This window comes from Alligator sinensis, unplaced genomic scaffold (assembly GCF_000455745.1).
Source record: "Alligator sinensis unplaced genomic scaffold, ASM45574v1 scaffold444_1, whole genome shotgun sequence".
Classification (NCBI taxonomy): domain Eukaryota; kingdom Metazoa; phylum Chordata; order Crocodylia; family Alligatoridae; genus Alligator; species Alligator sinensis.
The window spans coordinates 3811796-3823039 of NW_005841886.1; the positions used below are offsets into that span (position 1 = coordinate 3811796).

At 56.0% G+C, this 11244-nt stretch overlaps 2 protein-coding genes across 4 annotated transcripts; both read left to right on the plus strand.

Moving 5' to 3' along the window:
* The first annotated feature begins 576 nt into the window (after positions 1 to 576).
* On the plus strand, positions 577 to 7993 carry LOC102385994 (slit homolog 2 protein-like). 2 transcript variants are annotated; one of them, XM_006017880.3, is made up of 2 exons: positions 577 to 933; positions 5715 to 7993. In XM_006017880.3, exon 2 carries the CDS (start codon positions 5865 to 5867, stop codon positions 6924 to 6926), a length of 1062 nt encoding a protein of 353 aa, XP_006017942.1. In that variant the 5' UTR covers positions 577 to 933; positions 5715 to 5864; the 3' UTR covers positions 6927 to 7993. The 2 variants fall into 2 exon arrangements, with proteins under 2 accessions (XP_006017942.1, XP_025052714.1); XM_025196929.1 differs by lacking the exon at positions 577 to 933 and adding an exon at positions 3042 to 3226.
* A 577-nt stretch (positions 7994 to 8570) lies between these two features.
* Positions 8571 to 11238, plus strand: TMEM101 (transmembrane protein 101). Of its 2 annotated transcripts, none has more exons than XM_006017881.3 (4): positions 8571 to 8614; positions 9002 to 9182; positions 9845 to 9991; positions 10795 to 11238. In XM_006017881.3, the coding sequence occupies exons 2-4, from the start codon at positions 9039 to 9041 to the stop codon at positions 11101 to 11103; spliced, it is 600 nt and encodes a 199-aa protein (XP_006017943.2). In that variant the 5' UTR covers positions 8571 to 8614; positions 9002 to 9038; the 3' UTR covers positions 11104 to 11238. The 2 variants fall into 2 exon arrangements, with proteins under 2 accessions (XP_006017943.2, XP_014372504.1); XM_014517018.2 differs by having other exon boundaries at positions 8595 to 8730.
* The last annotated feature ends 6 nt before the right edge of the window (positions 11239 to 11244 follow it).

Below are 11244 nucleotides of genomic sequence, written 5' to 3' on the forward strand. Positions count from 1 at the left end.
TATCAGCTGGTGCTGCAGTCTTGGCTCTGGTCCTCTCCCTGTGGTTCACAGCTGCCCAATGGTTGGAGCAGCATCTGGGATCTACAGTCCCCTGGGCCTGATCCCAGATCAGGGATCTCTCAAGGTTCTTTGGGTTCCACCCAGTCCTGGGACCTCACTCACCCCTCAGGGCACCAGCTCACACTATACTGCCTTGCCCAGGGCTCTCTGCTGAATCCTGAAGTTGTTACTGGGCTAGACAAAGCTTTTTCCCCCCAGAAATGAAAACCCCAAGGCATGCTGTTTCTAGAATCCAGGGTAAGGGAATCCAGGATGAGGGAATTTCTTTCCTGTCTATAGATAGGATCCTAGAATCCCACCAGGCTGGCTCTGTCCAGTACCCCACAGTCTGTCCGATGCTCTCTCCATGAGCACTACCTGCCGGGGCCGCCCTGGAATGGCATCCTAGGCTGTGGGGGATGATTCTGTCAACACTTGGCTGCTAGGGGCATCTGCTGTGTGGGAAGTAGCTCCCTTAACCCCTTGTCAGCATGTTCAGCTGTGGGATCCTCTGCTGACTGCCATGGGTAGCAGTGATAGCCATGCTGTAATCTGTCCAGGGGCCTGAGAGAGAGAGCACTGACTTGTCCTTCATTTCTCTGTTTGTATTCCCCTTCCCTTTCTCTCCTGTGGCTTGCTTCATTTCCAGCTTTCCCAGCAGGAGGCAGTGTCGGGGTGGTGCAGAAGCACTGGCTAGGGGAGGACCCACGTCTCAGTTATGGTTGTCCCAGCAGAGGTGGGGCAGGCGTGCCAAGGCCTCCCCTGGGCCTCTCCAGAGGGTCTGACATGAATGACAGTGATGCAGGCTGCAGCTGGAAGGGAGTAAGCTGACTAGGAGGTGGGACACCTGTGGCTTAACCCCCCACCTCCTCCACATGTGAGGCATCCGGCCAGGTAACTTGTTCGTTAAACAAAAGCCTTGATTAGCTGCTGGGGTGAGTGGTGAGCTCCTGAATGATGGATGAGGTGTGGGGTGATGAATTTTGCATGTCTGGCATGCGGGCACGGGCGCTGAGTGAATGAAACACAAGACGCCTCAATGCCAGCCCCATGAATTATAAACCCCCAGCCCTTGCTCAAGTTCCTGGCTGGAAATGGACCTGATCAGTGGAGAATGAGCAGGGCAGGGGAGGGCATTGCCGCAGGGCATGGGAAAGAACCAAAGCCTATGTGAAGGTGCAGCACAATCACTCTCAGAAATCTCTTCAAAATGGGCTTGGTGCCTGCATGGGTGCCACCGGTAGGCAGCCAATTCTGGGGGGCAGTGCAGCAGGCGTTAATGGCATTCAAGAATGTTCCTCTGTGTCCCGGCAGAGAGAAGTGAAGGCCGCAGTTAATGTTGGTGGCCCCTGCTTTGGGGGTGTCTCAAGTGCTGGGTGCCTGCCTGAGCTGGGAGCTGCTGGCCGCTGTCAGGTGGTGCCGGGGTGCTCAGTGCCCCTGAAACACTGCTCTGGGGTGTCTCAAGTCAGGCACCTAAAAAGGAGGCTTCTAAAGTCTTGGCTGCAACTGTGTACCTCAGGGCACAAGGATGCCAGCTGGCCAGCCCAATGTCTCTAGTGGGTTATGGAATAGAGAAAATCCCACACAATTTACTGATTCGTTTTGATGCACTGGCTGGGGGAGTAGTTAGCTGATTGCACGATTTCACAATGATTACACACTTAATTTATACAACACAATTTTATTTTAAAACTCTTTGCTACGTATATAACACTGCTTAGCTTTAAGAAACACCACAAACATTAAAAACACAATAATTACATATATCAGAAACAATGCTCTGAATGCACTTCCTTCCCAAACAATGCTATAAGAATTAGTGTTACAAAAACAACTACAATTACAACTAAAAGTTAAATTTGAATCAATACTGTTATTTTTCATAATATACTTACAATCCTAGAATTCCGAGAAGCCAAATACCAAAATATGGTTTCATTCCTCAGTAGTACGATTTAATGGGTTGGCCTCAGTAGTATGGTTCAATGGGCTCGCCTCAGCAATACGATTCAATGAGCTGGGCTCAGCAGTGATAGGACTAAGTCCCCTTCCTTCAGTCCCTTTCAGGTGCTCCGCGGCTTCAGCGTGAACTAAGAGATTCGTGTTCACGGAGAGGTTGGGTTAGGTGATCAATCTAATCCGAGTTTACACTTGCGATTCTTCCTTCGTTGTTCTGCAAGGGAAGTCACCTCCAAATTGGGACAGTAAGTTACAGGTTTTTATTGAGCGAGCTGCCGTCATTGGGCTCCTCCTACTCAATTTATCAGACCTCCCAAATTTGGGCTCAGATCTTACTCAACAGAAATTACCTTTGTTGAGCATTTTTAAATTATTCTTGGGGAGACTTCCATATCACTGTAAATACTCTTTTCTTTTTACCAGTCTGGTTAAAAGGCCCCAGGCTTTGATTTCTCGGAATTTAGGACATTTACTTTCTTTGTAAAAAACTTCTAAAGGTACAATTTAGATTAAGGTTTTAGGCGAAGTCAGGACATTTCGCACGTAGCTCCAAAACAATGAGCTAGATAAGGAGATAGATCCTATCTTCTTCCTGAAACTGGCTAATGGGCAACCTTTACAAACATTCAAACTATTTCATTCAATATGACACCCAAGGGTGGAGCAGGGGGTCCTAGGTTCCCAGTCACTTAGGGGGCCCAAATTCCCTTCCCTAGCCACTGGACTGCACGCCTGATGGGCCCAGTGCTCCCAAGCCCCAGGGCAGGGAGACAGACCTAGCAGCTTCCTCCTCCCCCAGCTTCTACCCTGCCTGCCCTTTTGCACTGATCCTGGGGGCAAAAAGGGCAAAAATCCCCCCCCCCCCCCCCCCCCCCCGCTTCATTGCTTGGAGACCTCACCCCTGTCAGAGGAGGGAAGAGCTGGAAGTTTGACAGCCCATCTGCCATCTCTTCCAGCACTGCCCCCTCCTCCTTCCCCAACTCTGCCCCCAAGCTCAGGGCTTCTGCTGGGCACTGTGCCACCATGGGGGGGGGGGGGGGGGGGAGAGAGACACACACACACAGAGACAGACACCAGGTGAGTGGCATCCAGCCAGGTGGCATTGGTAATCCCCATCCGAGTGAGACTCCACACACTGACAGATCCAGGACATGGTCCCCTCCGACAGCACCAAGGACCTCAGCTGCACCTGCCTGGGAATTGGACTCGGCAAGGAGCAGGAGCCCAGGTACATGCATGTGGGGTGAGCAACTCCAGCTCCCTCAGCCCCAGGCTGGTCCCACTCTACCCCTACCTGCCTGTTCTTGGAGCAGCTGGGAATGACATGGCCTCCAGGGGAAGGGGCTGGCCAGCTGCACAGGGCAGGAGAAGGGCCTGGAGGGCATCTTCTCTCCTTGCCCCTCAGCTTCCATGGATGAGGGACACAGAGTTGCGGAGGGGGTGGGTCCTTCCCCCAAAGGCAGCCTAGGGAGACTGCTTCTCCCTGGTGGCTGGGGTGCATATGTTTCACCTGGCAGCAGCTCCCAGCCCCACACACACTCTCTCTCATCATGGGTCCAGGGGGCTGCTTTTTGGTGGCCCAGTGAGTTTCATTGGGCTGGAAAGAGGGAGCAGTAGACATGTGACCCTCCACCCTAGAGGTTAGAGCTCTCTGGTGGTCAGGGGGGTCCTTTGTCCACCCTCTGCCATGACACTTACCCTGGGGCTTGTGGTGGTGGCAATGCTAGCTCCTGCCCCAGGGGACCTCTCCTTGGGCTGCCTATGCTACTCTGCAGAGGCACTCTCATATCCACACGCCCCCCCCATATATGCTCTCAGACTGATCCCATCTCTCACTCCCTACACCCCCCTGCCCCTCCCCATGTTCCCTTTTCCTGCCTTGGCCATGTGCCAGGCTGGTGCCACATCCCCCTGGACTGGAGCTGGGCTTGCCTCCCACAGACCACAGGCCCACTCCCTGCCTGCCTCTAAGTAGCACAGTGAGGGGGGCAACTTTGCTCTGAGGAAGGGCCATGGTACGGGTGGACTTTCTGCGTGCCCTTAACTGCCCCCTTGGCAGGTATAGCATGATGCAGCCTCTAGGTACAGCACATTGTCCCCCCTGGATGGCAGCTTGCATGGACAATACTTTTAAGAAGCAGGATGCGTTTGGTCACTCTTATTGCATAAGCTCTAGCACCAGGAGAGCCAGCGGACAGGCTTCCAGGCCCTACATGCTGTCCCTCAAATCATTTGGTGTCTGAGACCTTGTCTAACAGCCCTTCCAACTCTAGAGCTGGTCCCAGAAAAGCAATCACCAGATCCAGCTCCCAGCACATACCCTGCGTTCACACAGGTTCCTGGGAAGCAGGGTTTGAGCCCAGGACCTCTACTACTTGCAGAGCTACAGCCGCTGACAGTAGTTTGGCAGCCTAGAGGAGGCCCGGCCATGCAGGACTACCAGGTTATGTAGCAGGGAGGACATGCAAGTCTGCTCTGTCAAGGGCTCTGTGAAGTGGCTTGGATGCGGGTCTGGTGTGTCAGAGCTGGGTTCCTATCCTCTGCCAAGAATGAGTTTGCTGCTCTCCCTGCCAGTCTTGGGCTGGGGCAGGGGCCAGGCACCAGTGAGTAGGGCCATGCCCCTCCCCCTGCTACCTCAGAAAGTGGCCAGCATTTGCACAGCAGTGAGACCTTTCAGGCTGAACATGCCCAAGGGACTCAGTTCAGGCTAGAGTTGCCTCTCCCCCTTTTGGTGCCCAGGCAGGGGTTTCCCTGCCCATTGGACAGCCGTTCTCCTACCCATCTTGCAATCAGTTGGGTAGGAATTGCCAGCCTCAGAGCAAGTCAAACTGTGGTCAAGGCTGAAGCAGCAGTTGATTTGCTTTGCAACACTTGTGCAGATATGCTGGTGCCCAGGCCAGGCAGCCCAGGATGGGGGCAGGGGGCTTCTGATAGGAACTGGTGCCTGCCTGGGAGAGTGCCCCATGTGGGAGATCTCCTAGCCCTGCAGATGACCTTGCAGCTGGCAGGGCTGAGGGGCTGGTAGAAGGTGGGGGTGCTGGGGAGGCCACAAAGTGGGAGAGGCAGTTATTTCGTAACAGATCCCAGCACATGATTTTGTCTGCACAGTTGGGGCACAGGCACCATGGGGAGCCTAGGGAGGGATTTCCCTCGGAAGAAGTGACTGTGTAATCAGCCTGCAGGGGAAACGGGCGACTCCACAGAGCAGAAATTCCAAGTTGGGGTAACATGGGGAAAACTGCAGCATCTTGCACTAATTTACACTTTGGCCTGCCCTGGTCTAGAATCTGGATCTTGCTTAGATCCACCTGAAGCTCTCTCTGCAGCATCTCCTCTGGGCTCAGGGCAGAATCTTACCCCCACAATGGCTCTCTACATGGATGAAATTACCCCTGCTGGGGTTCTTAGATGAGTAGGGAGACTGTCTCTTGGGAAACCCCACGAGGGGCTGTTGCTCTCCCTGCCCCTCTCCAATATTTACAGTGCCCTACCCAGTTGGGTATCCAGGGGCTGGCAGGTAAGATGGAAAGAGAAGCCCAGGCTGGAAGACAATGATGCGAGTGACGGGCTATGCCAATAGATGGTCCCATTATGGACCTATCCATTCTGCTCCCTCCCCTTGGGAATTGTTTATGTTCCCTCTGCTTTGTCCTGAAGAGACTGAAGCCCAAGAAAGCTCATGGCCTGTCATTCAGCAAAGCAGTCTTTTGTTACAGCCTCCTCCAAGGAAATCCGAGCCCCTCCTCGACGGTGGGACTGATACACTGGGCTGAAAGTGATCTGGACTGGGGTGGTTCCCTCTGTCCTTCAGTCTGTACCAGGACTGTGCTCAGTGCAGCGAGTCTCCCCTGCCACCCGCATTCACCATGCTGCCTTTACTTGTGGTGCTCTGTCTACTCTGGGTGCTGGGGGGAAGAACCTCCACAGCCTGCCCTCCGCTGTGTGTCTGCTATGAGTCCTCCAGCTTTGTGGACTGCCACGGCCAGCACCTGGCCCACGTGCCCCACAACATCCCTCATGGCACTTGGATGCTGGACCTGAAGCACAACAACCTGAGCAGCCTGGAGGAAGGCTCCTTCAATGCCCTGTGGTCCATGAAGATCTTGTTCCTTGCCCACAACTCCATCAGCAGGCTGTGGCCCCAGGCCTTCAGGTCTCTGGGGTTCCTGGAGAAGATGGATCTCAGCCACAATCTCCTGACTCAGCTGCCGCGTGATTTCTCTGTCGAGCTATCCTCCCTGAGGGAGCTCACAGCAGCTTACAACCATCTTTCGGCAGTGGGCTTTGAGAGTCTACAGCACCTGGAAAACTTAGAGAAGCTGGACCTGAGCTACAACTGGGTGGCGTTCATTGAGAAGGGGGCCTTTCGGGGCCTGTCCCAGCTCCGCTATCTCTATCTCCAGGCCAACTGGATAGAGTTCATCCACAATGGCTGTTTCTCCATGCTCCAGAGCCTGGAAGTCCTTGTCCTCAGCAGCAACAACATCAGCGTCATTGAAGGAGAGGCCTTCACTTCTCTACACAGCATGAACCTCTTGGCCTTGACAAGAAACCAGCTCATCCACCTCAAGTTTAAGACCTTCCTGAACATCCAGACGGCTGGCACCCACCTCCAGCTTGCCGGCAACCCTTGGGCCTGTGACTGTGACCTCCAGCGTGTCTTTAGCAAGATCCTGAGTGTGCGCCACCTCCACGTCGATGACTATGAGAACATCACCTGTGCCAGCCCCTGGCAGCTGGCTGGCTTGCCCCTTGTGGCTGGGGAAGCCCAGCTGTGCATGGCGGAGACAGCCACGGTCCTGGTGATCACTGTCACCGTCCTGGTGACTGTTATTGCTGCCATTGTCATGGCAGAGCGGAACAGGAAGAAGAGCCAGGAGAAGAGCTGGAATGAGTTGGAGGGTCCTTTTGACTCACAGGAGAAGTGAGGGAAGCTGGGGTGGGGCAGGGAAGTGCCTGGTTGTTTTCTTAGCCTCCCCTCTGCTCCTGGGCTCGTCACTCAAGGTACTGAATGCCCTTGCCTCCCTGCAGACAAGGTTCTTTAGGTAGATGTGATGTGTTTCATTAGACCAACTAAATAGTTGGAAAGATTGTTCTTTGCAAGCTTTTGGTCACAAATACCCTTCTTCAGGCATAGGGAGAGTATGCCTCCTTGCTGCAGTTCATGTCTTTTGACAGGTTCAGACCCTAAATCTGTCCCTAGGGCACAGCCAGACACTGGCACTGTATTCTGACCCAGCGGTGGACTCCTGCAGCTCATCACACCTCCAGCAGCTTGTTGAGGAATAGTCTCCCATGGGGCCCTCAGCATTGTGGGTTAACTGGCTACTCTGAGGATGTACGATGCTCTTCCCATGGCACCTTGTCCCTCTGTCATACTGCATAGCCCTAGAACGGGAAAGAAGGAATAAATACACCAGAAATAAAGCCTGCTTTCCTTCCACCTTCTGGCACGGTTTCTCCCTTGGGGGCTTTGCCTGCTGCTAGGAGCCTTTGGGAGCTGGAGTTCAGGGCTGTTCTGTGTGCATGCAGCATCCAGCACAGACGACCCTGCCCAAGTAGCTTCCACTGTAGTGAGGTCTGTCAGCTGTTTGTGGGGCCCTTTGCCCACTTCCCTTGCGCAGGCACTGGTAAGAGGGCTGGGTGCATCTTCTTTCTCTGAATTTGTGCAGATCAGCTGGGGGGGAAGGGGAGGTTTAGGGGGACACATAACCCATCCAGGGGCTGGCCGTTTGACATCCAGCAGTTACGAGCCACAGGCCTGTGGGACATTGCTGAAGCCATGCAGGTCCCCCGAGAGGGGAACTGGGCCCCTTGAAACACCAAGGAGCCTTGCTCGAAATGTCCTTTGAGGAGGAAAGGAGACCCCTGGCCCTCCCTTTCCCTGCCCCCACCCTGGAGAGCTCCGAGGACACCTAGTGGTGTTGCAGCCCCCCAGCCCGAGTCACCGGGTGTGCGGGAAACATAGGAGTCAGTGTCACCCTGTCGCCCTGCGTCCTCCAGCGAGCTGCCTGCTCCCACCAGCCTGGCAGCGAGGGGGCATGGGCTTGCCCCAGCTGGGCTAGTCCCCGCTCAGGTTCTGCTCCCAGCCTGCCCCAGCGTCTCCAGGGCAAGGCCCAGCAGTGCGCTAGGAGGAGCCGGATGCCGGGGTGCTCCAGCATGGGAGGAAGCGGGGCCTAGCGCTTAGAGCAGGGAGGGGGCCCCACAGCCCGGGTCCTGGGCTCCTGTCCCAGTGCCTGGCCCCCACACAGCCACAGCCCTTCCTCATCCCTGCCCAGCGTCCTGTCCTGCAGCCCGAGGGCCCTGCCCCTCGTCCTGCCCCATGGCCACGGAGATGGTGGTGGGGCGGAGTGGGCTTGGGGCAGGCCCCGCTGCAGCTAGCGCGCCGGGGCTCTCGCCCCCCACCCCCCGGCACTCAGAGCAAGGGAAGCTGGCACGGCCCCGCGCCCAGCCGGAACCCCCGCGCCCCGGGGCGCGGGGGAACACGCTTGCGGAACAGGATGGGGCGGGGGCGCGCGTGCGCGGAAGGGCCGAGGGGGGCCCCGCTTCCGCCCCGCACCAAGATGGACTGCTTCGGCGCGCTGCTGCTCTTCGCCGAGCGCGCGGACGCCCGCAGGTGGGGCGGGGCGCTGGGCTGGGACTAGGGGGACCTGGGCTCTGCCCGCCCGGCTGTGGGCACGAGGCAGCGGGTGTCAGAGATGTCCTCCGTGGGCGGGATGCGGACTCGGGCCGGTGAGTTTGCTGACCCTGGCACAGGGCAGTTCGCCCGGCTACCACCTGGCCTGGGGACGGGGCGTCAGTGCTGCAGACAGCATTTGGGCGCTGGGTTGCGGGTGCGGGAAAGAGGCCTTCTCAACCAGATCCCGGCCCCCGACGGTGGGGTCGCTCCTCAGCCCTGCCCCGCCTCGTCTGGGCACCCCTGGGTGTGCGTGGGGAATGGCGCCCGCTTTGCCCTGTGTGCGTGGTGTTGCTGGGGCGGCTGAAAGCCCTTCTCTCTCCCCAGGAAGCCAGACATCCCCATCCCGTACCTGTACTTCGACATGGGGGCGGCGGTGCTGTGCGCCAGCTTCATGTCCTTTGGGGTGAAGCGCAGGTGGTTTGCGCTGGGAGCCGCTCTGCAGCTGGCCATCAGCACGTATGCGGCCTACATCGGGGGCTACGTGCACTACGGAGACTGGCTGAAGGTGAGACCCTCGTCCCCGTTCCCCGATGGCTGGCGGGGGGGGGAGCACCTGCCACCCTACGTTCCTGTGTCGTCCCGGCTCGGTAACTGTTGTTGCCTGTGGTGGCTGTTTCGCCTGCCTGATTAGGAAGGCAGGCTCAGCCCAGGCTCTGCTGCCACAGAGGAGCCAGTTGCCTCCCAGTGCCTCAGGGTTGGCTGCCTCAAGGAGTGAGGGTGTGGCAGACTTGCCTGGCTCCCCTCTGGGCTGCATCTGCTCTGAGCAGAAGGCCTCAGTCTCCAGGCTTGTTGAGCCAGCTGCCTTTCGCAGCCCTGTGACAGAGTAAGAATTGCCCTGTCACTACTTTTCTTTCTTTCTACCCCCAACTCTTCCCCTGGGTTTGGTCCTGCTGTAGCCTTCAGTCTGCTCTGAAACAGTGGCCAGAGTAGGTGGACAGTGCACCTTGTTGCAGTCCTGCTCTGTTTCCTTCTGACCTCAGCTGATGATTAGCTCATGCCCTGAAGTCTGAACATGAGAGGTCTTGCCCTCCATATGGTCCCTGCTGAGACCACTCTTGTTCATATAAATGCCTCACCCTTTTCTGTTTCTCCTGAAAGCTTCCTGCAAGGCTCCTTTTTTCTTTCCTAGTCATTAACAAGCACACACATCCTGTCATCCCCCTTCAGGTGAGGATGTATTCACGCACAATAGCTATCATTGGTGGGTTCCTGGTCCTGGCGAGTGGTGCAGGTGAGGTGTATCGCCAGAAGCCCCGGAGCAGGTCCCTACAGTCCACTGGGCAGGTCTTCCTGGGCATCTACCTCATTTGCGTGGTACGTATCTGCATCAGGGCAAGCTTTGGCTAGTCCAGGATGTGCTTGGCTTAGAAATGTCATGTCTGCCAATGGTAGGGCTGTGCAGCGAAGCCTCTGCCAGCCAGCGTGTTGGCTTACACTGAATGCACTAGAGCAATAGGAGGAGGCTGAGTGATTAGAAGGAAGGGGAGAGTTAGTGCACTGCTTCAGTGGCTGTAGGTGAAATGTTCAGTTGTTGGGGCAGTTCCAGTCACAGCTGTAGGAGGGTTGGTGCCCCATGAGGCCTGCGCCCTCTTGACTACGCTGCTGGGTCTCAGATCAGTCCCATGATGCATTGTGTTGCCTCACTCCTTGGAAGCACCTGTCTCTTAGGGGAGGATTTAGGAAGCAGAAGCACTGAATTCACCAGATCGGACAGAAATTGGCATGAATGAGGTGGTTCTTGTTGGACTCGGGAGGAAGTGCTGTTCCTTTTTGCTTCCAGAATGGCACTGGCCTGCTGCTTCCAGTGCTGCCTTTTAGGGGATGGGTCAACCTGGCATTCGGATACTGTGGGGTTTCAGGCAGGGGTGGGACCAGATGACTTCTGGAGGTCCTTTCCTGCCCTACTTCTCTATGATTCTGTAAAAAGCTAGAGGTGAACCCTTGTGCCTTGGCTGGATTATGGCTCTGGTAACTGCACATCTCCTGTCTTCAGCTGCCCTGGAGTGTTGTGGTGCGTGTAGTTACACACCTGCCATGTATCTTGGGAGTCCCAGTGCCCTTCCTATCTGTGATAATTCACCCCTACCTCCTGGCTTATTGTTCCTCTGCACTCCCAGGCCTATTCCCTCCAGCACAGCAAAGAGGACCGTCTGGCTTATCTGAACCACATCCTCGGGGGGGAAATCACGCTGCAGCTGCTCTTCATCCTGTACGGGGTGCTGGCCCTGTCCTTCCTGTCTGGCTATTACATTAGGACGGCCGCTCAGATCCTCTCCGTGATCCTGCCCTTGGTCATCCTGCTTATTGATGGGAACCTCGGCTACTGGCATGACTCGCGCCGTGTTGAGTTCTGGAACCAGATGAAACTCATCGGGCAGAATGTCGGGATTTTCGGGGCTGTTGTCATCTTGGCCACAGACGGTTGAGCTGGGACATGTTGGGATGGACAGAGGACTGCAATCGAGGATGGAGTTTACAGAAGGGGAAGGGAATTTTTTAAAGCATCACTGTTATTTATTCATTTGTTTACTTTATAAAGTCCTGTTTTATTTTCCTGCTGACAGCCA

What these genes read in the sequence shown, in the direction of transcription:
- LOC102385994 (XM_006017880.3), top strand. Translation starts at nt 5,865, where the DNA reads ATGCTGCCTTTACTTGTGGTGCTCTGTCTACTCTGGGTGCTGGGGGGA.
- TMEM101 (XM_006017881.3), top strand. Translation starts at nt 9,039, where the DNA reads ATGGGGGCGGCGGTGCTGTGCGCCAGCTTCATGTCCTTTGGGGTGAAG. An exon ending in ACTACGGAGACTGGCTGAAG is followed by an intron (nt 9,183 to 9,844) that starts GTGAGACCCTCG and finishes ATCCCCCTTCAG; the next exon opens with GTGAGGATGTATTCACGCAC. An exon ending in GCATCTACCTCATTTGCGTG is followed by an intron (nt 9,992 to 10,794) that starts GTACGTATCTGC and finishes CTGCACTCCCAG; the next exon opens with GCCTATTCCCTCCAGCACAG.